Source organism: Ziziphus jujuba, chromosome 2 (assembly GCF_031755915.1).
Source record: "Ziziphus jujuba cultivar Dongzao chromosome 2, ASM3175591v1".
NCBI lineage: Eukaryota > Viridiplantae > Streptophyta > Magnoliopsida > Rosales > Rhamnaceae > Ziziphus > Ziziphus jujuba.
Window position 1 is genome coordinate 23,926,824 of NC_083380.1, and position 25,114 is coordinate 23,951,937.

General features: G+C 34.1%; 1 protein-coding gene across 2 annotated transcripts; it reads right to left on the reverse strand.

Moving 5' to 3' along the window:
- Positions 1–483: 483 nt before the first annotated feature.
- Positions 484–14,060, reverse strand: LOC107419093 (uncharacterized). Of its 2 annotated transcripts, none has more exons than XM_016027827.4 (10): positions 13,781–14,060; positions 9,530–9,589; positions 9,166–9,411; positions 6,368–9,021; positions 6,114–6,256; positions 3,648–5,612; positions 2,982–3,030; positions 2,628–2,875; positions 2,406–2,513; positions 484–2,226 (listed from the first exon to the last, which is right to left on the reverse strand). In XM_016027827.4, the coding sequence occupies exons 3-10, from the start codon at positions 9,356–9,358 to the stop codon at positions 1,995–1,997; spliced, it is 5,592 nt and encodes a 1,863-aa protein (XP_015883313.3). In that variant the 5' UTR covers positions 9,359–9,411; positions 9,530–9,589; positions 13,781–14,060; the 3' UTR covers positions 484–1,994. The 2 variants fall into 2 exon arrangements, with proteins under 2 accessions (XP_015883313.3, XP_015883312.3); XM_016027826.4 differs by having other exon boundaries at positions 9,166–9,415.
- Between the last annotated feature and the right edge of the window lie 11,054 nt (positions 14,061–25,114).

Genomic DNA, 25,114 nt, shown 5'->3' on the forward strand with positions numbered 1-25,114 from the left:
TTACCAAAATGATTTGCATGATCTTATCGGGTTCACTTTCCACAGATATAGGATGTAGTTCTTCTATTAACCACTAGTTTCATACCACATTATTTTAGTCAAAAAATTTTAGTGCCTCTAGCATTACCCTTTTCATACAAGCTTGTATAGTTTACACATTATTGACTTACCATTTGACTAACAATGTCAATGAAAAAGATTTCAAACCTGACCAGATATTATTTTTATTTTTAAGAATACAAAGATAATAGGAGAAAAAAAATAGAAAAATAAAACAGTGTTAAACACAATGTGCTACTGTAAATTTCTACTACTTGCATGGAAGACCTCATTTATCTATTTACCACTAAAATACTATCACAACGATGAAGCCCAAGTTATCCTAAGAAAAAATATTCGAGAAGGCAAAAGAATCTTTTAAAGCATAAAATTTTGTATTTGGCTGCTGCAGATGCTTCTTTAAATACCATATAGCACGACCCACAACAACATTCAACTGCTTATTCCTCCAGAGAAATTCTAGTTACAGGAGATTTGAATAATACTAAAAGTAGAAATTAACCACAATGCAGCTTTGATCCCATAAAACAAAAAACAAAAAACACAATGAATTTGCGTATTGTCTCTTGTACCAGCTGAAATGCAGCAGCTTCCTTAAAAACCATATAGCACGACCCACAACAACATTCAACTGCTTATTCCTCCAGAGAAATTCTAGTTACAGGAGATTTGAATAATACTAAAAGTAGAAATTAACCACAATGCAGATTTGATCCCATAAAACAAAAAACAAAAAACCAAAAACACAATGAATTTGCGTATTGTCTCTTGTACCAGCTGAATAATTGAATACAAGCACCTTACTATCTTGCCCTTAAACCACTCTCACCCATCCCACAACTGTTCTCAGCCAATTTTTCAGAATTAGTTAACCTTCAATTTGTTTGAATAAGTCTACAAAGTTCTTCAAAGGCCCTTCAAGATGGTTAAACAATAAATGGGCAAAGCACAGACATAATAACAGGCCACAGGAACCAGAACAAAACCATGAAGAACTGAACAAGCAGCAGACATAGGAAAACATCGCCTAAAGTGCTATTCTTTTTCGGGTTAACACTACCTAAAGTATTTGCAAACATGAAAAAGAGAACAATCTGAAGATTGCAAGAAAAATGTTTTCAAACCTCACAAAAGATAAACAAAAGAAGAAGACATCTGAGGATATTAACTAATTATGTATCTTTAGGAACAATGCACACTGACAGAAGCAAGATCACACAATAAAACACAAGAATTAAATGAAAGCAAAACATAATTAACTAAAAAGACAGATCAAGTCAGGGAATCGAACCAGAAACCTACACCAAATCGAGGATAGATCCCTATAAAAACTAAAATTTCATAATTTTTTTCTCAGCTCAAACTCAATAAGAACAAGACTTAATCTTCAGTAAAAATTCATACATGTCACATCAAATAATTAGAAAAATCGAAAATTTTTAAGGAACAATAGCTTATTCCTGGTGTAAGACTGGCAATTTAATTGAATCTATGGACTGCAGAGTCAACATCCACCCAAATTCATGAATTTCCCTAGCTTAGTAACAAGAAAACATGATTACCTGTATTTACAGCAGTATGAACACGTTTTAGAATCTAGATTTTATCCTCCCCTTTACTGAAGAAGGGAAAAAAAAAAAAAAAAAAAAAAAATTGAGGGGCATCACAGTTCCTTTTCAGATTTTCAAAGTATACAAGGACCATTTTATAATTTCCAAGAATGAGATCAATGACCTAGATTGCAAAAGATCTAACAGTCTCCATCGCTTTTAAGGAGACAATCTAGTATCCATTCTTCTCCTACACTCCCATTGGTGTGGTAATGTTATGGCGAATCATGTGCCATTATATAAGTTGAAAACAAAATGGACCAGAGAAGCATGGGGAATGTGGAGATAATTGGCCAAGCGAGGGAAAAATCAATTAATTAATAATCAAAGTGAAAGACATTGTACCCTGTCTGGCAGATTTCTAGGTATTGGAAGCGCAGTAACATATTTCTGAGGACAACATTTCTGAGCATTTGCAGGTGTATCTGATGATGAGGTCTCGGCCCCATCAGCTTGTCCCCGGCCATGAAACTTGGCAAACCGATTGATCACAGAAAACTTTTCCATATCTTGACATTCCATTCTTAAGTCCAAGATTGAGGCTCTCTTATCCAGTCTGCATGAATAGGAGAAAGCTTAGAAAACATATGGGCACACAGAGTAAATAAAAATATTTTAAGTGTTTGTAAAAAATTAAATAGAGGGATAACATCCAAGACAAGCAAGCAGGAACCATTATTAACCATCCAAAGGGGAAAAAAAAAAAAGGGTCAAAAACAAGGAGAAATAGGCTACCTTAACAAATCACTCTCCAATTTCCTTGCTCTACCAATGAACTCTTCTACAGCTTTTGAGAAGTACACATCTCCATTTCTCTCAGCCTTTTTAGGCTCCTCAGGCGAGCTACAAAACATATTTCTAAACCTTAGTATGTGGAAAAAGAATAGGCCAAAAATCAATATGATCCACAGTAGGAATAAGGGGAGAATTTTAATAATTTAAGAGTTTAAATCTTACAGGTTTTTACTGTTAGGAGGCAATATGGCATCATTTCCTGAACAAGATATTGCACAGCATGCATCGCCCAATGCTAACCTAGCAGCAAAGTAAGCCACACTCTCATACTGTGAGCTAGCATCAACAGAGAGCAACACTGCTGGAGGAGCATGAAAAAGTTGTTGCATAAGTTGTGTTGTAAAGATAAGCCTTCTTTTTGACCTCAGAATTGGAGGTGCATCTTCATTCATTTCAGCTTCATCTTCCACCTGATGTATGACATAAAGCAATTAAAAATGCTCCAGAAAAATAATTAAAAAAATAAAATAAAGGGAAAAATATAATACAATCAAGCAATGAATAAGTAGTAGTTACCTTCTCAACCAGTCGGTTTGTCGCTTGGGCCCAGTCTGCTTCAGCCATACTGGAAAAAAAAAAAAACAGTTAGCATATGGTTAATAGTCAGCATTAAAAGACAAACAAAAAGGTAGGTTGCTGTGTATATATATATATATATATAGAGAGAGAGAGAGAGAGTGTGTGTTCAAATAAATTAAAATAAATTGTATCATCATTTGATAAGGTAACATCAATGTCAAAAAGTTGCTAAGGAGTGAACTCAATTGTACACCAAGCAAATACAACAAAAAATAAATACTCCCATATGTAGGCCCCACGAACACCAAGAACCAAACATGGGCCTTGCAGAGATATAACCACATACAGAAATAAACCACATACAGAATAAGGGAAGGGGTCAACAACACTAGAATACAAGATCAAACTAACCTCTATATGTGATATCAGATTATCAAGTTAGCATCAGTCCTAAAAACTATAGGCCCAATATATATATATATATATATATATATAATATGAAGCTAGCACAAACGCACAAACACCATTATTTTAAGTAACATAATATGGTCAACTTTTTGGTGAAGAAAAATTAAAGAAACCAATTCAAACAAACATTAAAATTGAAGCATTTTTATACCAACCAAAAAGTAGTCAAATAAAAGTGCTATATGTTCCAACCACCTGATAGTCTGAAGCCTCCGAGAAACCTTCACCACTTCATCATGCCAAGGTAAAAGTTCAGATGTGGCACTTTTACGCTTCTTTGATCTCATCACAACCAAGCTTTGATCAGTGATATCAGGAGGCATTAAAGGAGATGTAAAATGCTCACTGACTGCAGATGTGGGAATAGAACCTTGGGGGACATTACCAAATTTACTACCATCAACAGTAGCATTATCTTTCTCTATTGAATTCCGAGCATGCAGATCATCAGCCTGCTTTCCAACTATGAAGGGCTGCTCCATAGAGTTCGGAGTGGCAGTTCTTTGCATATCATATACCGGCAAAATTTGCACACTTTTAAACGCTCCATACTGATCAAACCAAGATGGTGCCATCTGGGGACTAATCTGGGAGTTTTCACCTTTAACAGGAGGTACATTACTACTGCTAGGAAAATTATTAGAACTGTTCCGACCAAATGCGAACATATCCTGAGAAGATGCATTTGAATCCCGTAAATCCCCAGGCTTGGATGAAAAACTAAGCATATTTGGGTCAACAGAAGGAACCGCCGTATGGTTAGCTGATGAATCTCTCACACTAGAACTACATCCATATGGTGATTGCTGTCCTCCAATTTGACCTACCTGCTGAGGATCTACTCCATAATCTGAACCCTTCAATCTCTTCACACTCCTATCACTTGCATCAATCTCTGTGCTCTTCATAGCCTGCATTTGATGCAGTAAGGAATAATTATGATGCAAACTGTTATTCGGTCTTAACGAACGGCCAAAAGCTTCAATCTCTCTTTGGGTAGCAACAGGATTTGATGATGCCTCAGAAAGATTATTTGTAAATGATTCCTTTCCTTGTGAAACATATTGTGTCTTTTGGGCAGAATCATTGTTGTCAGACAATATTTGCTGCCCATGAATTTCTTTGACTGGTTGCTCCTTCCCAGCAAAGCTTTCTGAGTTTGCAGAAATACCATGCCCGGGTAAGCAATTTCTTCCCTCCAGGTTATCTTGCTCAGTGAGTTTAGACGGTCCAGGGAAAGGTGTTACCAAATTGTTATCATGCTGAAGCTGGGATTTGAACAAATTAGAAGCATGCTTGGAAGGTTGTGCACCTAATAAAGGTTGCTGAGGTGTAACACTGGTCCATGCATTTGAAGACACTTTAGATAAGGCACCTTGTTCGGACATGCCTGATGTAATAGGAGGCTGAGTGACCGGAGTCAGACTTGACTCCAGAATTTGCCGGGCTGGATCTCTTGAATGCGTTTGCTCAGTACTGCTCAGACGGGATGTCTCTGCAGAAGCAGCAAAATTATTTTGCAGAGTACTTCCCGACATATCTGGCACCGACACTGGAACAGAATGACTAGTTTGACCTCTCTCACAAGAGTCATCCATGTGTTGGGAATGGGAAGAAAGCCTATCAAAAGGCATATTAATAGCTATTACTTGTCCACTTGCAGCAGGCACATGCTGATTTTCAAGATTTCTTGCATAAGGAAAACCAGGTGTGAAAGCCGTAGAAAAACTTCGCTGGATATTGAACTGTGAGGCTTTATTGCCAATTTGTCCAAAATTACCAGAAATATTATTGCTAAGACCTTGAGATGGTTCACAAGAAGAGGGCAAGGGCAGAACAGAGGCTGTGGAAGATAACTGTGCAAGACCCTTTTCTTTTATCTCAGGAATGACACGAGTTGAACAGTGAACTGCTTGTGAGGTGCTCTGCGAAGATAAGCCATGATCTGCAATAGGCATACGTTGAGATGGAGGGGCCAATTGCAAACCAAAACCTTGAGAAGCAGAAGACTGATTCCGCTGAATTTGACCAATGGATCCATCAGAAGTTTCTGCCTCGGGAATCTCAGAAAATGTATTGCGGTCAGAAGAGCTTAAATGTGAAGAAGGGCCACGCTCCCTTTGATGATCCACCTTATGAAGAAGCTCAAGCATATGTTGACTGCAATAAATTGAAACAATCAAGGCCCTCCAAGAATCCAATTCAACGATTCGTTGAATTCATACTTGTGTGTTTGCACGCATTGAAAAATATATTTATACCAACCAATTCTAAGAAACAAAATACATGCACAATACAAAGAGTACACAATATATACAAATTAAGCCCAAAAGCAACTAAAGCTACAGAATGAGGAATCTAAGAAAGTTACCGAAATATAAAACTAATGGTAAGAGTAAACAAGATATAGCAGGCTTTAAAAAGATGAACATGATTATTGGCATAGGCAACTTAATCTCCTTCATAACCCACCAGCAGTAAATATAAAACAAAATCTTAAGAATACACCGCTGGAAAATATTTTTCCATTATACCGTCCAATTTTTCTTAACTAACCAGCATTTTGATGAACATGCACAAAGATAAATCAAACAATAAGGTCAATACGAACCACATGACATCAAGCTAAAGCAACAATAGATAGAATATTTTATAGATTACCTTGCTGGAGCAGCCCTGTTTGGGGTATAATTGCCAATGCCTCTGTCAAATGGAGCAGACGTATTTGGTACAAAACCTGAAAACATGCTTTTTGAAGTTATTTCATCTACACCTTTTATGTCTCCCTGACCAGATAAACGCACCTGAAAGAAAGGTCAATAAATTTTTCAGTTTACATAATGACTTCAAGGGAATTAGAAAGCATTGATCAAAAATCAAAATCACAAAACAAAGTAATAAGATATAATAACCACCTTCTCCATTTCCATGGAATTTTTATCAGCATAACCACCAAATTTTGACTGCCCGATATTCCCTTGGTCATTTCCTTTTAATCCCCGAGAGACCTGCTGAGACACAGTCTGTGAATGTGTCTGTTTTGTTCCATGTGAAGGTTCAACATCCACATCAACATCTCCCATCGGGTGATACTGAAATTTGCGAGCTCCAGGGGTTTTTCGAGCAGCATTACCAGACGATTTTTGTTTGTTTCCAGGTAAACTACGTGAATCACCAGCATCTGACCAAACATTTTCCCTCAAACCACCAGTGGAGTTATGGAGTACACTGGAGCGAAAACTGTCACTGGAATACTCTTTTTTATTAAAGTTCTCCACCTCATGCATTTCCGCTGTTCCCTTATCCACGCAATTATTCCCTGATGACTCTAAAATTTGAGGACTTTTATCCATGTTATGATGATTTTTTCTCAGAACATCACCCCCCTTAGAGTTCATTGAAGAATCAACTGTTTTCCAGAAATCAAGTTTGTGACTATTTGGGAGCTGTTGACTGCTTTCTTTAGACCTCATGGTGCTGGAATTTGGTACTGCAGCATTATTTATACTGGAACCCTCTCTCCCTACATGAGAGCTTCCTACAGCAGATTTTGTTTGTTCAAGCTCAGCATCTGAATTGGGAATAGAATCAGTCCGCCAGATACCAGCAGCATGACCAACTTCCTCATGCATGCTTCTCTTCTGATCACCGCTCTGAGCAGGTTGCAATGAGTTTTTCTTCTCATGGATTCTAAAATTATCACCACCATCTGCTGACATAGACTCAATAAAGTTCCAACCATTTGGCCTATTGCGGGGTTGGCCATCACTATTATGAGAGGATGTGCTTTGAGGACGGCCCCAGGAACCAGATATGCTATTCATATTTGAATCTACACCAGGTGAATTACCAATATTTCCATAATTTTGACCACCTTCCACAGATGGCCTTCGCGGAGGGCCACGATCTGACCATTTATTTGCTTGTTCTGAGAATTGTGGAACAAATTTTTGAGAAGAATCAGCCTGCAACATCTCACCCCGCCCTTGTGGAGTTCTGAGCCCCCGTTGCTGAAATTCTGGAATACTAATAGAATTAATACTTGAACTAGGCCTATTGGGATCCACCACAAGGGGACATGATCTAGAATTCAGAGCAGAAGCAGGTTGCACGCTGTTATCAGCCCAAACCAATTGTTTGCCACCATCATTGACAGTTGATGGCTGCTTATGGGATTTTGGGGGCTCAGGACTTCTAAAGCTGGGGCCACACCACTGCTCTTGTGACCCAATATCACCACTGGAAGTTTCTGCAACAGCAGACTGCATGAGAGCACTCCAACTTCCACTTTGAACAGAAGGATATCCACTAAAGGAATCTGTACCATCCAACAAAAAACCTCCCATACCCATGTTGGTATTCCTACCAAAGGCATCCCAAAGATTATCATCAGAACCAAACAAAATCTTCTCTTCAGTTGGATCTAGGGTAGCCACATTCTGCGAAGATGTAACTTGCACAAAAGCTTTCTCCTGTGATGATTCTGAGGATCCACCTACCTCTTGCCTCCCTTGAAATTCCTGCATGGATGCAATTCTTTGCTGGGGATTTATTTGCTGCAAGTTTTCCAAATTGAATCCACTGCTTAAACTTTGACCAGTACCAGGCCCAAATGTATTTTTCCCTTGAAAGTCCTGTCTAGGAGCCTGAGTTCCATCTTGCATGCTAACCTGATCAGGAAATGCAGCATATGGATTGCCTGAAAAGGAATTACTATCGCCTGAAATCTGCTGCTGCTGCTGCATTGCAGACTTATCCATTTGCATATGAGAATACGGACCAGCTGTGCCACTTGTGCTAGATATAGGAACCCCATAGAGAGATTGATCAGCCTGTTGAGATGCCAAACCCATCATGCGCAGTGCCTGGCCTTGCTCATGGGAAAACATATTTCCAGCAGGAGAGCCTTGCATAACAGGGGATGCACCACGCTGCAGCCAATTTGTGTTACCTGCCATAAGCTCAGGCTGCCATGAATTGTTAGATGACTCATTAATGGGAACACCATTGATCAGGGATGATGAGTGGTTAACAGCTGCCTGTTTTGCAATTGGGGAAACCTGATTTGCAAAACCCTGTTGTCTTGTTTCTAGTTGCTGGAGTTGTTGCTGCCTCTGCAATTCTTGAATTTGTGTGAGCATAGCATGTCGCTGTAATAGCTGCAAGTCACTCATCCCTGATTGCTGCCTTGGCAAAGATTGCAGCATATTGAGATGCTGGCCACTCATTTGTTGTTGACCTCCAAAAAAATCAAAACTAACAGGAGATTCAGCAGTTTCCAACCTTGCTGATTTTTTTTTATTATGTTCCAGACCATTTCCTCTTAGTGACTCATGTGTAGACAAGCCTCTTGATGTTAAATTATGTCGATCAGATTCTGGATCCATTCCCAAAAAGTTTGCTTCATTCTGCCTTGTCTGTAACATTTGATGCCCATGTACATAGCCATTTAGAGCTGGCTGTTGGTTTGAAGACTGAACTCTACCAAGCTCAGGCTTCAGATTTGATTGTGCAAAGTTCAAACCATGAGGTACATGTGAAGATTGACTCCCATGACCTCTATCAGAATCTGCTTGTACCAACAAAGATAATTAATAAACTGCAATAGCACTCAAACACTAGCAAAATCATTATGATTGTGGATTCAAATAGGAAGCACTTAATAAAAAAAAAATTTTTAAAAAAAAGGGTACAAGAAGTTCAAAATTGATACCTGGTTGCTGTACACTATAATTCTTTAAATTAGAAATAAAGGGAGGACCAATCTGTCTCTGGCTGCCAACCCATAGATTGTTACTTAGCCCTGGCCAGTTCCCATCAATGGTCTGGGAATGAAGCTGACCCTGTGACAAGTTTTCTTGGCCAAAGAAATTGTGGACCCTGTCTCCAACTTCGTTGCCAGGCATAGATAATTTAGCCCACAGATTTTCAGCAGCTCAAGTTTTGCAAGAAGTAAATCCTACCTAAAGAAGATACAATTAAAGTTCAAAGTTTACCATATTCCAGTTTTATTTAAGATCATGCAACCATATGAAGAAGTTATCTCAAATATAATCACATTTAGACTTCGAACACACCTCACTGCAATCATTTAAGTCTGGCTGCAACTGCTACGTTCCAGATCCACCAAACTAGTCCTGCATAAAACCATGCCAACGCATCAAGTAAGATTACAATAAAGCAGTATGAAACTAGCAAAGTTGAATTCCAGAAGACATTCCCCAATAAATTGAATACACTTGCTATAACTTTAATCTTTTTGCATAAACACAAGTGGTTGCTAAATGAATGACGCTCAAGAAATTATTACTGGCCACTTGTTGTACCAAGAGGTCCAGCACTATTGTGTGAATAATTTAAAATGTTAAAGCACATGTAACATACTAGAAAACATTGCTCCTTATTTCCTTTGCACCACAGCAAGGACATCCTCTTTTAGGAAACAGTTCTATCCATTCAATGTTATCTAATTAATATCAAACATGGCTTAAATGCAAATGTCCCAAACACACTTGACTAAAATTCTATCAAAGAAACAACTAGCCTCCTCTATAAATGATCAGATACTTCAATCTTTTGAATATTCTTGGAACCTATCCCACCAAAATACTTAGACAAGTGTTACTCTACTCTCATAGTTAATAAGATTAGTAAGAAACTTCCATTTACAAGCCATAAGTGACGTAGTACTACAGTTATTTTAGCAACATTTGAACAGGAAAACCTCTACAACACTTTTCAAATACAACATGCCCCCCTTCTCAAACCTACATGCCTGCTCCTCCTTGCTCAGCTCAAATACAAATGTACAAAAACAAAGAGCCTCAATCAACTCCTTGGAAAAATCATACTCCATTTATTAGTCTCCACCCAAAAAATCTATATCTTTTGGATGAAAAATAAATTAGACAACCTCTTTTATGTGTAATTTCCTATGACTATTTTTAAAGAACTGATACCATTTTCAGAACAGCTTGGAAAGAACAATTTAATCCCAGAACTGAACAAGATACAATTAATATGCAGCAAAGACAACAATGGATTAGTTTTGCTTTGATCATTTAGTTCCCAATTAAAACCTTTATTTTCATAATCTTAAGTCTCATCTACAATAGATCACAAGATTTGATGGCCATGCAACTTGAATTTAAATTTTGAGTTTGAAGGACCGTACAGTAAATAGAGTTATTTTGGATGCTTGCTTCAATACAATCAATTTGTTAACCACCATCAATAACAGCTTAGAAAATAATGATTGAAAAGTGAAAATTGTTAATCTACAATGTTACACTAAAGAGGATGAGGAATTCTAAAATAAAGCCAAAATCTAAAACAACAAACTAAATAGTATCCTTCCAACTTATATAAATTAAAGAATAGGAATATCCTTCAACGCCTTAGAAGAAGATTCTCAACAAGAATAAAATAATTTACCACACATCTTGGAGCTTTTATTAAAGTCCTCTCATTTTTTTCCACCCATATGAATCAGAATAGCCATTATTGCACATTACCAAAAGACCAATCCTCTTTTCCTTGTCTCGAAACCCTAAAAATTACTGACAAAGAAGATTCCAGAAATATTCAATGCAAAACCACCTTATTACTGACCAATTCCACATTTAATAGCGACGCCACAATAGAAAAAGATATTTGATCAACTCTCACTCTGTCTACCTATCAGATACCAACTCAGAGAAAAGCAAGCAAACAGTTCTTCTCTTTTGTAACAGATCACAGGTATTTACCTTCCATGCACTATAGGCCAAGAAGCACTTGAACCTCTATTGGAGTTTCATGGGAAGGTTCAAAACTAGAGAATTGTGTCATCTATTATGAAATTAAAGTAGAACATATAAGAGAAAACTTTTGAGCTGACTAATACCCAGATTCTTTTGTCCAACAAATACAGATTAAGAATAAACCCTTCAATTAGTTGTAGCAAATAAAATTCATTGGCTTCTCCATCATTAAAATTACAGGAAAAGTTCAAATTCAAAGGTGCGAAATATGGTTCCAAAAGAAGCAAAACAGCTGATTAAAAATCAATAAAGACAAGGAAACAATATTGCCAAAGGTTGAGACCTCGTTAAAACTTTTCCCACAACCTAAGAGAAACCCTTTTATACTCTCCAATTGATAGTCAAATTATGTTGTTTAAATATACAAATGTGTGTGTGTGTGTGTGTGTTATTAGCAAAATATAGTGCACCAAGAGGAAAAAACCATTGAACAAAAATGCAGGGATAAATAGTAACATGTGTACATGAACCGAAAGGTCAACTATCACAAGAATTGGAAATCAGCCAAAAAAAAAAAAAAAAAAAAGCACCAAAGGGGAAAACGTTTCTCAAAGATCTAAAAAGTAAGACATTTAAAAGAAATAGTTCTGCGAGTAGGAGGAACTCACTTCTAATAACCAAACTTTAAAAGAATTTAGATGTAATTAGATACAAAAAGTTGGTCTGGGGAATGGAAAAAATGGTACTCCACTTCTAATAAGTGCCCTAATGTACAAAAAATCAAAAACGAAGGACCAAATATGAATTAAAAAAAAAAAAAAAAACTGAAGAAAATTTACACTCTTTCGCTATAACTGGGAGGTCATTTTCGTACAGATATGACAAGCCAAAGATTAAAATTCCAAAACAAAATGATGCATACCATGGTTATTGACTTCCATGGGATGCATTTCTCAGAAGACAGATTACTCTACTGCTTGCATTTTTCAGTGACAAATTTTCATCCCCTACAACATGATCTGGCATCTCAATATATTATAATATCCAACGATGATAATTCTCACTATCCAACCAGATTTTAGGGCAATAAAGGCCATAGAATATATTCAAAAATAAAAAGCTTAGAAGGATATTGCATTGCTAGACAGCGCAATTATATGTAAATGTAAATATCTGACCTTTGAAAAAGTTTTAGCAAACAGACTAGAATAATAAACATGGACATGTTCATGAAATAGCTACTTATAATTAAAGTATTAAAAAAATTTTCCACACTATCGTATCTTGACACCTGCCTCCAGCGGATACGAATATGCAATGTAATTAAGGCTGCCTTTTCTGGTTGTTTCTGTTGTCTTTTGTGTGTGTGTGTGTGTGTGTGTGTCTATATATACATATATATATATATATATATATTCAATTATTGAGAAAAGGTCTTAAATCCAAGCATGGTTCCACAAGGTATGTTCATTACATTACAGCCTCATATAGAAGGACTTTTAAGTTTTTAACAAGTCATCAAGCACCACTATCTACTTCCAGGTAATCTAATGCTATGAATATGCATGACCAAAAAAGATATGGTCAATGTCAACCTATAACTTCAACCCTTTATGCTAATCTATGAAGGCCCATTATTTAACATGACCATGATTAGGTATCCAATAGAATCACATTATAAAAAAAGAGTATAACAGGACCAAAAATCAAACATAAAAAGGAATATACAATTGAGAAGATTCACCGGACTCTATAGCATCTCACTAAGAAAAGGTTACCATACAAATCCTAGCACCCACAAGATGAGAAATTAAAATGCATCAGCTATCGTAGACAGCATCCAAGTTTTATTACATTGTTAAACCAATAGCGAGTAGGTCAGTTAGCAAACATATCACCTAATGTTGTAAACCTTAATAAATATGCAGATAATTACGATGTCCAAAGAAATGCATCTATTGAATAAAATCAAAGAAAGATTTCACACTACATATCTTCTTTCTCATTCTTCCTATCTCAGTACCAAATAACAATCACAAATCTGACATTTTAAGTTTTGCTCCAGTTAATTACAAAGGAATGTATTCCATGAGTGAAAATCAATATTAGAATAACAATCATTTTTTTTTTTTCTAAAAATTAGAAACCAGGTAAGGAAGCAGAAACAATAAACGAACTTGAGGTTCAAAGATGAGGGTGGTAAGAAATAGAGAGACTAAACTAAGCCCAGGTATAAACCATAGGTCTCAACCAAAATCTTCACTCCTAAGCGGTAAATAAGAGAAGAATCCTGGAAAAAGTATATCTTTTCCGCATCCATTTTTCTAAACAACCAAACAGAAGCAAAAACCCGCAAAATTTCTTCTTCTTTTTTTCTTTTTTCCCCCCCAAAATATCGCATTTATTCCAAAACATATAAGATCGAAAACAACACACAGTAATTCCGACTCTAAGAGCTGTGACAGAGCTGCCCAGCCCGTAAAGACCAAAACCCTAGCACGGATTTGTTTTTTGCAACACAAAATGCTTCACAGAGAGAGATTAAATTAGGGTTTTCTAGAGAGAGAAATAAGGATGAGCACTCACAGTGACGTTGAGAAGCGACCATTGAAGCTCGAAACCGATCCTCCGAGACTGTCAGATGGCGAAGCGTTAGGGTTTGAATCGGAGAGAGAGAGAAAAATGGGCGTCTTTGAAGCTGAGAGAGAGAGGGAGAGAGGGAGATAAAGTGATCGAAATAGTGCGAAATTTTCAACGAACTGGGCAACAAAACTGAGGCTCGGACAGAAGCTCAGGTTCGGCGAACGAAGGCGGGTGGTTCGGATCCGAAGCTGAGGTTTGGGCGCTCTATCTCTCTCTTGGGGAAGAGAAAGGCGATTCGAGTGGGTTTAGAGAAGAAAAGGGCGTACAGAGGGAGTTGTTGAGAGATGGTAAGAGGGATTAGATAGTCATCCAATTAAATATTGACACGTGGTGGATATTTGTTGGAGCCCCGGCCCGCCTTAGTTTTTTCATTTGATTTTTTTCAATTAAAAAATATAATATATTTTCAAGCCAAACTATAGCATATTTTTTTGTTCTCGGTCCCAATCATAATGAAAGATTGTACCATTTTTTGGCGCAAAAATTTAAATATTTATTTTTGGCGTGGAATTTTTTTTTTTTTTTTTGACATAGTATAAATAAATATTATTTTTTTTAAAACAGTCAAAAATTTTGAACCAAATTATATAAATTAAGATTGAAAGGCCTCAAGAAGCTAATCAGATCCTCTTTCATCCAAGATTCGAAAAGATTCAAAAGAGAGAGCTTGTCAACAGTCACATGAGCTGCTCAATTTGCCTTTCGTGGAACATAACAATATTTAAACTTATGAAAACAAATCAATAATAGTTTAATATCTTCTATTATATAGCAATTGACACTCAAATCTTTACTATCCCCTAAAACTCATTTGAATAGTTAGAAGAGTCACTTACTATTGCACCACTAAAAAACCCAGCTTGCACTAAAAATAAAAGAGCTTCTTTGAAAAAAAAAAAAAACTTAATTGTAAAGGAGAACAAGCCTAAAAAATAGGAAAAACTAGGAGTGGACATGAATTGGGTTGATTGGGTTTCTGGACCAAAATACAACCTAATATATATTTATCGGTTTCCTTAGTATATAATCCAAACTAAACTATAAAAACGTTAAACTCAAACCAAATCAAATCATTTATAATCGGTTTGGTTTAAATTAGTTAATCGCTTTGAAACTTACTAATTTTTAAATATATAATACAAATAAAAAAATTTCAAATATAAAATTTAAATAATAAATTATAATTATTTAAACATAAAATACAATTATAATAATACAACATGGTCTACAATGGAAAATAAAGAAGAAAATATAGCAAATGATATACATCATGCACTTATTATTTAGCAAGCATTAATGTCATCATCTCATTCCTACAAAATCAAATTAAAATTGTTAGAACAAATAATGTAAAATAATATATTCATCAAAATTCATTCACTCAAGAATCAATGCATAATTCTTTTTTTTTTTTATCTTAAAACTTTAGTAAATCATAAGTCGATCAACGTTGACAGGTTCATTAATTTTAGTTGATTTTGTAAACTTTACAAATATCAAAACAATAAAATTTGCAATAAATTATATTTAAATATTTATATATATATATAACAATTGGATACAATATATATAGATATATATATATATATATAATACCTACATCCAATTTGTCATAATATTCCACATCTTCCATATAGAATCTATCAATAATCGAAGAAGCTTTAAGCTAATTTTGGGTGCACCCTAAAACTTCCACCATCTTAGGGGTTAAAAAACTTCGAAAGGGATCAAGAATCCTTCCACCGGTGTTAAATGCACTTTCAGAAACCACAATAGACGTTTGGATTGCAAACACATCCTTTGCAAGTTTAACAAGATAGGATACTTAGCACCATTAACCCTCACCAATTAAGAGCATCAAAATCCATTTTTGATATATCTTCACAAGGATCCAATAAGTATCTATCCACATCATTTTTAATCTCAATAGATTCCTTTGTTGTCTTTTTCCTTTTAAATTTGGAAATTCTTAAGAGATTAATGTCAACTTTTGAATTTTTTTCATTAGTCACACAACTTTCAAGTTCTTTATCCGTTGAACCTTGATTGCAATCAAGAATCGCTTCACTTGCCTTATACCAATCATAAAAGACATTAGAGTTTCTTTCAAATTCTTAGTCATCAAACCAGCAACATTTTCAGCATAAATATCACCAAAACAATACTCCACATAGTCCAATATATATCTAGGATCAAGCACAACAGCAATCAACAACAATGGATTAATATCATCCATTTTATCCTAATATTTATCAAACTTTCTATTCATTTTAGTTGTCATATCACTTAAACTCCATGCATCTAATTAAGATTGAATTGAACAAATTTCATGAAAATAAGCATTGGAACTAACATGCAGTGAAGAACTAAACTTTAAAGTTACATCATAAAAACTTTTAAGGAATTTCACAAAAACAAGAGCATCGTTCCAGTCAATAAAATTAGATGGTCCAACTCTTTTTCTACCACCATCATCCTCCTTAAAATAGGATAGATAATGATTATCATCCTCTTCCAACCTTTCAAAAGCTTTTTGGAATTTGAAAGTTGCTTCTAACAATAAGTAGGTGGAATTCCACCTAGTTGGAGCATCCAAAAACACAAGAGAATTGCTCTCAATTTTCTCTTGAGTAGCATATTCCTTAAACTTTTGTAATCTAGCAGGAGAAGATCTAACATATCTCATTGCATAACGAATAATAGCAATAGAGTCATGTGCTTCCCTCAACCCTTCAAACACAATCAAATTAACAATATGTGCACAACATCTCATGTGTAAGTGATCACCATCCAATACACACCCTTTCCAATTATTCAATTTCCTTTTAACATACTTTATTGCCATATTGTTTGCAGAAGCATTATCAACTGTGATTGTGAACACCCTCTCAATATCCCATTCATACAAACAATTCCCAATTAGTTTCCCTATTGTCTCTCTTTTATGATTAGGGACCACACAAAAATTTAAAATTCGTTTGTGAAGCATTCAATTAGAATCAATATAATGTGCAGTGAGTGACATGTAATTGATATTTTGAATGGTAGTCCAAGTGTAAGTGGTAAAACTAATTCTTTGGCAATTCAAAGAAAATGTATTTTTCAATTGCAACTTCTCATCCAAATACAATGCATAAATATCTCTAACAACCGTTCTTCGAAATGGAGGATCAAATTTAAGACATGCTACATTGCAAAACATTCTAAACCCACGACCTCAACAAAACTAAATGGGAGCTCATCTAAGATTATCATTTTAGCATATGCAAGCCTACATGCTTCCTTCTTAAAACCAACAACAAAAAGATTGCTCCCATCACTCTCATTTTGGGCCCCAAAAGTTAAGATTTTTTTGTTTTTTATCTTGCACTCTATAAGGGTACTTCTTATAGTGATGGTTTAAATAATTCAACAAAGTACTTGTTCCATATTTACTATTTCAAGCATAGTCCATGCCACAATATTTGCATTTACATCTAGGGTTATCAGGATTTGAATTCTCTATTTTCTCATAATGATCCCACACCATAGATGCTTTCCTAGATGGTTTTCTTTTCGCTAAACTAGATGGTGGAAGTGGAAATGGAAGAAGTGATGCAGAAGCTGCTGATTGCGATAGTGCTGATGGGGTACTATGAGTTTCAATGTCATTACTACTATCTATATCTACCACACAAAATAAAATCCAACTAAGAATTACTAAATCTCAACACAAATATTACAATTGCAAATATTTTCAGCATAAATTTTCATCAAATACGATCTCAAAAACTTTCCTACATATATAAATTTACAATACTTTGCACATATTACAATCTCACAGTCACATGTATATTCAATTAGATACACGAAGAAGAAAAGAAAAAAAAAAAGAAAAAAAAAAGACACTTCTCTACCATCACTTTAATCACCAAATTTTGCTTTTTTTCTCCTTTAATTTAGGATTTAAATATTCATGAGATTAAAAATCAAAATTCAACTCATCTGAATTTGGCTTCTGCTGGGTTTTCAAGAACAGGGCAGTTCTTAACCAACTCAAACCTCTTTTACTTCATTTTTTTTTTTTTGTGTTAATTACACAAACAAAGTGAATAAACAAATGCTATTAAATTGATTTTTGTAAAATCATATGCCGGTGAGTTTTGTAAAATCATACGGTGTTAAATTGATTTTTGTAAAATCATATCCTTAAATCTAACCAAAATCATAAATCTTATTTTTCATTAACATTCTCTCATGGATCACAAGCAATAGCAACACTACTCATCATCATCATCATGTTATTAAGAGAAGAAATTGACAAACCTAGACAAAATTCAACAGCAAATGCCGTGACCAATGCTGGTGCCAGGTTTTGAAGCAGATAATGAGCAGATGCTGTGAGCCTTGAAGCAGAGGAACAGATGCTAAACTGGCATAAGTCTTAAAGCCTTGAGTCTTGAAGCTAAGAAACAGATGCTGAAGTTGCTGTGAGTCTTAAAGTAGAGGAACAGATGCTGAAGCTGAGCTAAGGAACAGATGTTGAAGTTGCTGTGAGTCTTAAAGCAGAGGAACATATGCTGAAGCTGCCATGAGTCTTGAAGCAGAGGAGCAGATGGTCAAATCGAAGCTTGGCGTGGTTAGTGGTTAATGGTTATAGTGATGGACTGGTGGTGGATGGCAACGGAGGTAAATGTTTAGTTTAGAGTTACAACTTACAATTCGATTTGGAATTTGTGGATGTAAAAAATATATATATATTAAAAGTTAATATATAAAAATGGAAAAAAAAAGTTAAAAATTAATATATAAAAATGAAAAAAAAATATTAAAATTAATATATAAAAATGAAAAAAATAAAAAATATATAATTTTTTAATTATATAATATATAATTTGGATTGGATTTGATTGGATTGGATTTATATTTTCAATCCATAACAAATCCAATCCATACAATTTATAATAATTTGAACCCAATTCAATCCAATTGATGTAAAAATCCAATCCAAACCGTTAAAAATGGATTGGATTGGATTTTGCCCACCCTTATTAAATCACCATTAGAATTTTGCACTGCCACTCCTACCATAACAGTACCATCAACCTTCTTTATAGCACCATTTACATTATATCTAATGCATTCATTTGTGGATAATGTCCAATGAATATCTTCCCTTTCAACTTGACGAAGTGGCGTAGAGCAAGAAACTTCTAAAAATTCAGCATAAAAACATGCAATACCATCTAAAATATAAAGATCACCTTTCATACCATCTACATGCATGATATTTTTCAAAATTAGATAGATTTATTAAAGCTAAGCAACAAAAATAAGAGAAAAAGTGAAATTTAACAACCTTTAAAGTATAAGAACAATTCGCATTTGTACAATTCCACAACTTGTGAGTAAGGGTTTATGTTAATGAAACCATAATATAATAATTACACACGCATCAAATGCAACACTATAAATCCAGGATCTTTATAGATGCATATACTGTATTTGATGTGCTAACCTTTTATACGCAACCATTGATTTATCATATTCTTTATATCTTTCAACCTGCAAAACATAACACAAGAGTAGTATATAATGGACACACACACACTCTAATCTTTCCTTTTTAGGTTTTCATCAAATAGATATCACATATACCTCCAAAAACCTTAATCACTTAATACATATATCGTATAATGTCACTGGTGACTTATTCCCATTTATATATATATTCAAAATAATTAAAAAATAAAATAATAATAATGTATAATGAATATAATAATAAGAATAGGGAATAAGCCAATTTGGCTTTTAGAGAAAACAGCTCCTTCAGTCCAATGGGCCAACTGAAGTATTACAGAAAGTGTGTGCCTAAAAGCTCTATTGAAAAGGTTAATAAACAAACCAGTCCCATTACTGGTATAAACAAGTAATGTAAGTGAGTTACATGATTTTGGCTAATCTACACAAAATATCTAATAGTCTTCCACTTATACCACATAATCATCATAAATAACAATAAACCAATTTAATACAGAATCTTCCAAATTAAAATATCATTTCATGTAAGCATATAGCATGTCGACAAGACACAACAATATACCAAATTAGGTAGTAGAGGTTTTCTCAATAAATCTCCTAAAACTAAATATCATTTCAACTGAGTATTTTGCGTGCCATAAACTCAATCTAGGTAATAGAAATTTACCTTACCACATGCAATTTTCTAACGCATAATACCATTTTATTCAAGTATATTACATACCAACAGGGTACAATAACATACTCAAACAGGTAGTAGGGACTCACCATGTTACCTGTGGAACAACATACACATATACATAGAGACTAAAGTCTCATATATGCTTGTTAACATAAGGAGCAACAATATGTGTAATAAACATCACATTATAATGATCCACATACATATATGTACTGCTTACAAACTAATACTGAATACATACTACGTACAACATAGAAATTTTTGCAGATTACAAAACTCCTACTAAGTTATAACAGTCTCAACTGCTATACACCCATACAAAGACATATGCTTCTTAAACAAATCTACAGGTTAACATTTGTTAATGGATCTACCATCATAGTATAATAGGCGTGTACACAACAAAACGAGACTTCAACGAAAATAACACAGTCGCGGAATTGCCACAACAATATTATTGGCCATATTACAAAAATGCACCTAAAATCATATATCATAGTCTCAAAACACGCCATATACACTGCCTCTACAATTAATGAAGCTATAAGTATTTATCCAACACTAATTCATAAAATAGCTTCTACTACCATGATAAATAATATTTTGGTGTTAACCGTTTAAAGATCTACATATACATAGCCATTATAATCAGCTCACAAAACCAAGCGCATCAAAATAATGGTGCACCGATCTTAAAACAAAAATGGATATTTTATAGTACAAATAACCGAGATTACTCAAGCATTTACCATAACACACCTACAACATAAACAACATCTAATGGTGTGCAATCTTAAGTGAACAACAAACTGTTAAATGGAAAAAAATATTGGACTAATATAATCTGTCCATTTTATCACTCTCTCACTCTTAAGACACAGATCACTAGAGAGCTTATCAACGATACCACCGATACCATATTAGGAGAATATTGTACATATTAAAACTTCACATAATCTTATCCACATATGCTTTAACTAAGACAATTATAATATATAAGTAGCCTTGTCTTGAAGAATCTTTATTTCTAGTACCAATAAAACCATTTTGAGATCCTTCATATCAAAATGGCTACACACACAATAGTTTTGTCTTAGTCAATAGGTTAGTATCAATAGTAGCTAGTAGTATGTTATCAATAGTACCTAGTAGTATGTTTTCAACGTACAATACTATAGATATTAAATTACTCCCACTGATCCTTAAACATATACACATATCAACAGCATTCTCCTTAAAATCATTCAAGGTGACAACTTCATCAAAAATTAAGATATCACTGCCACAAGGCTTAGTTAAGATCATAAATAAATATCTTAAGCTTACAAAATAAAATTCTCATTCTCCACTACTTGAAAGCCAACTGGCTAGACCATATAGATATACATCCGAATACAAAAATTCCATTTAAGAAAGCAGTTCAAACATCTATCATATGCAATTTCATGTTAAGGTTAACCTCAAATGCCCTACTAATTCTAAAAGTTTCCTTTATAGATACATGAGAGAACATCTATTTATAGCCAATTTCCTCCTTCTAGCTAAACACTTCGATAACAAATCTAGCTTTATAAATGTTCACTTAACTATTAGAGTCTTTCTTAGTTTTATAGACCCATTTGTACCTAATAAGTTTACTATGTTAAGGTAACTAAACCAAAATAAAACACTGAACTGCTTATTGGCTTCCTCATAAGTGACTGGATCCAACTCATCACCTATGTTGAACTCATGTTCCTATAAATAAACCGCATAGTTATCAGGTATAATAGATTTTCGAACATTCTATGACGTTTTCATAAGGCACACATCAGCATCAATTACAACCAAAATATCTTATTCTATCTCAATGGATTCAATCCTGATTGACTACTAGTTCCATAATTATTGAAACAACAAAATTTTTGGTAGGGACATAAACAGTGGAAATTAATATACTTTCCTCTCTAAAAAAAAGCACATTTGAACCTTTGCTCTCACAATAACTGAAACTTCCTTAAAATAAATAGCTATATTTGGCTTAATAACCTTGAAAATGAGAGATGAGCAATAAAATTCGAAACCCTGAATCTTTTCTAAGAATCAACAAAAATAACCACTAAAGGTTTTATGGTCCAACTTCTTGATATCAGAATTATACATCATAACCACAGCTTTACATCCTCATACATAAGAAAAGATGTATCCTAGGCATAATTTATTACCCCTAAAAAAATGGCAAAACTAAAATTTGCCAACAACATCACACTATATTCATCAAGGTGTGATTCCACCTCTTAATTGTGTCATTTGTTAAGGAGTGTCAAGTATTGTAAACTATGCATCAATCCCGCATTCACTGAAATAAATTATAAATGACACTGCATTCTATCCAATCTCATCGTATCTATTATAATATTCATCACCCTGTCAAACCTAATAGCCTTCAACTTCTTATTCTTCTAAAACTTCATTTTTCATCTTTAACTCCTTAAAGACAACCAAAAAGTCTAACTTTTCACTAATAGTCTCAATCCATAGTAGGATAAGTTATCAATGTAGGTATAAAATATCTATAGCCTTTCAAAATAGATGGTATGCATATACATAAAGAATTATTTCAAATTTTGGCATATACTGGTGCAACTATAGAAGTAATAATAACAAAACAAGGAACTTAATACAAGCAACAACTTATAAGCCAAATTACCACAAAAATACCACATAAAGTCTCAAGCGATTTACCATTCCTTATCATCTCCTATTAAGCCATCGGTTTCTAACATTTGACCAAATTGTAGTTAAAAGTTGCACCATTTATGAAAGGATTCTTACTTTCCACCTATTATTGACAAACCACCTTTTGTACCAATTAAAAAAAAAAAATAAAAAAAACTTGACAACAAAGCCTTTATTCTCATTGCCCTTTAGATATTTTCCATCATTACATAAATCTTCTTGTATTTGTCCATTTATTTAGTCATTATAACAAAAAGCTTAAACTTGGTCAACTTGATATTATCCTTCTCATTTTAAAGGAATAGTAGTTAACTCCTTCAAGATACATCCAAGGTTTCTAATGTAATGAAGTTTGACTCAATAGTGTCAAAAAAGACATAAAGCTTACTAAAATTCTTATCAAGGTCCATGAGATTGATATAATAAGAGAAAAGTTTCAAAATAAACTCATTCACACAACTAACTCTATCATATACTATAGAGTTCAATAAATCCAAATGGTGGTATTTCTCAATTCATCAAAAATGATAAATTTACTGCTAATATCAAAGAGCTTATGAACAATATTCATAGAGCATAATACATAAAATATAAAATCATGCACGTGATTCTTCATGACCAGCACACAGCACTTACATAAGTGGTTGAGGTTGTTATACAACATTTAACATTGGCCGTATTGTAAATATTTGATATCTCTTGTAGATCAATTTTCAAAGTCACATCTAGCTTTGAGAGAGTCAAACATTATCATAATCCTTCACCACTTCTGAAAATTAGTCTATTCAATCTTATCAAATAACAAAATTACAAGAATGCAATACATCACAAGGACTATGCAAATGCTATCTTCCCAACCCCTCAATCATATCAACACACATAATATCATTAGGGTCCTCGTAACACAAAGGATACCCATATAAGGGCCGAAGATAGTCAACCAAATCACCGCAATTAAATGTATTGAACTAAGTCACTAATAGGATAACTCAGTACCTGTGATTCATGGTATTCAATCAACTTCCATTGCCAATTCAAGCATCCTACCAAGTAATTAAACCACTTACAGGGCATCCTAATCACCTATATAGATCCTGGTTCATAAATGGGAGAGAATGAGTTACATTGATAATTTCGTGAAATAGGCAAGTTAAGTTTTATGATAGGTATGTGCTTAGCATCCTAACCGCTATGCCAACTACAAATTGTCACCCATAAATTCTTAAAATTAAACCTTATTATAGGTGAGTACATAAAATTACGTTTACTATGTCAACTTTTATTACATTAGCAATTTCATTATGTGGACAAATTAAGTCTCACGACAGGTGAATACTTAAAATTCTATACCATTATGCCAACTAGGCACTAAGCATCATGAAAATTTATGGTTCGGACATACCAAATTTTGAGACAGACGAGCATTTAACCAATTTTTATCACTATGTCAAACATAGCATAAAGTTTTTTAATGGGCAATTTAACTGAAAGATTATTCAATTTGGACATTATGCATTTTAATTAAATAAAAAAAATAAGAAATTAAGAATGGAGTTTTTTTTTTTTAATAAACAAAGAAATAAATAAAACCATAAAGTTTTAGAATAAAATAAATAAATAAATGAATTTTTTGATATAATAAAATAAAAATAATAAAACCATATATAAAATTAACAAATAAAAAAGTTATTTTTTTATTTTTTTTTTATAAAAAATCTGCTGACATTAGCATGACATCAACAAATGACGTGTGTTAACGCCAGCTCACTCTTAACCTCCAGTAGGATTGGGGATCGACCTAGTTTATTGATAAACGGGTAGCATGACCCGCTTCTCCAACCCGATTGGAAAATCACATCTGGCCATCGTTTTCTGTGAAACTGGTACCAATATACTCCTCTTGGCATGGGAAACATAATTTTGGGATCAATTTGGCAAAAAAAGCCTAAAAAAAAAAAGGGAAAAAAACAACACCCAAACTCAAGAGAGGAATTTTGGCCTCACACCGTTTCACAGGATTTCATGCCATTTTGGAAAATTTTTGTTCAATATTGATTCTGTTATTCACATCTCAGTGTGGGTATTAAAACACCCAAACCAATTTGTTCAAAGCAATGCCCAAAAACAATTAAAAAAAAAAAAAAGCCCAATCAAGGTCTTATTCGGCCATGGGTTCAGTTCACCTTATTTCAAGAGTTTTCAGAATCAATTGGAGGTGTTAAATAATACAAGTCAAAAGAAAAAACAATTTTCCACTATGCCTAGATCTCAATTCGAATTAAATAAAAATTTTACATATTTTGCACAAATTCGAAATGAACTAGATATTGCACAAGTTTTGCAATAAATTTTACAAG

What these genes read in the sequence shown, in the direction of transcription:
- LOC107419093 (XM_016027827.4), bottom strand. Translation starts at nt 9,358, where the DNA reads ATGCCTGGCAACGAAGTTGGAGACAGGGTCCACAATTTCTTTGGCCAA. An exon ending in AACAGGGCTGCTCCAGCAAG is followed by an intron (nt 5,613 to 6,113) that starts GTAATCTATAAA and finishes AATTTATTGCAG; the next exon opens with TCAACATATGCTTGAGCTTC. An exon ending in CAAACCGACTGGTTGAGAAG is followed by an intron (nt 2,876 to 2,981) that starts GTAACTACTACT and finishes GTCATACATCAG; the next exon opens with GTGGAAGATGAAGCTGAAAT.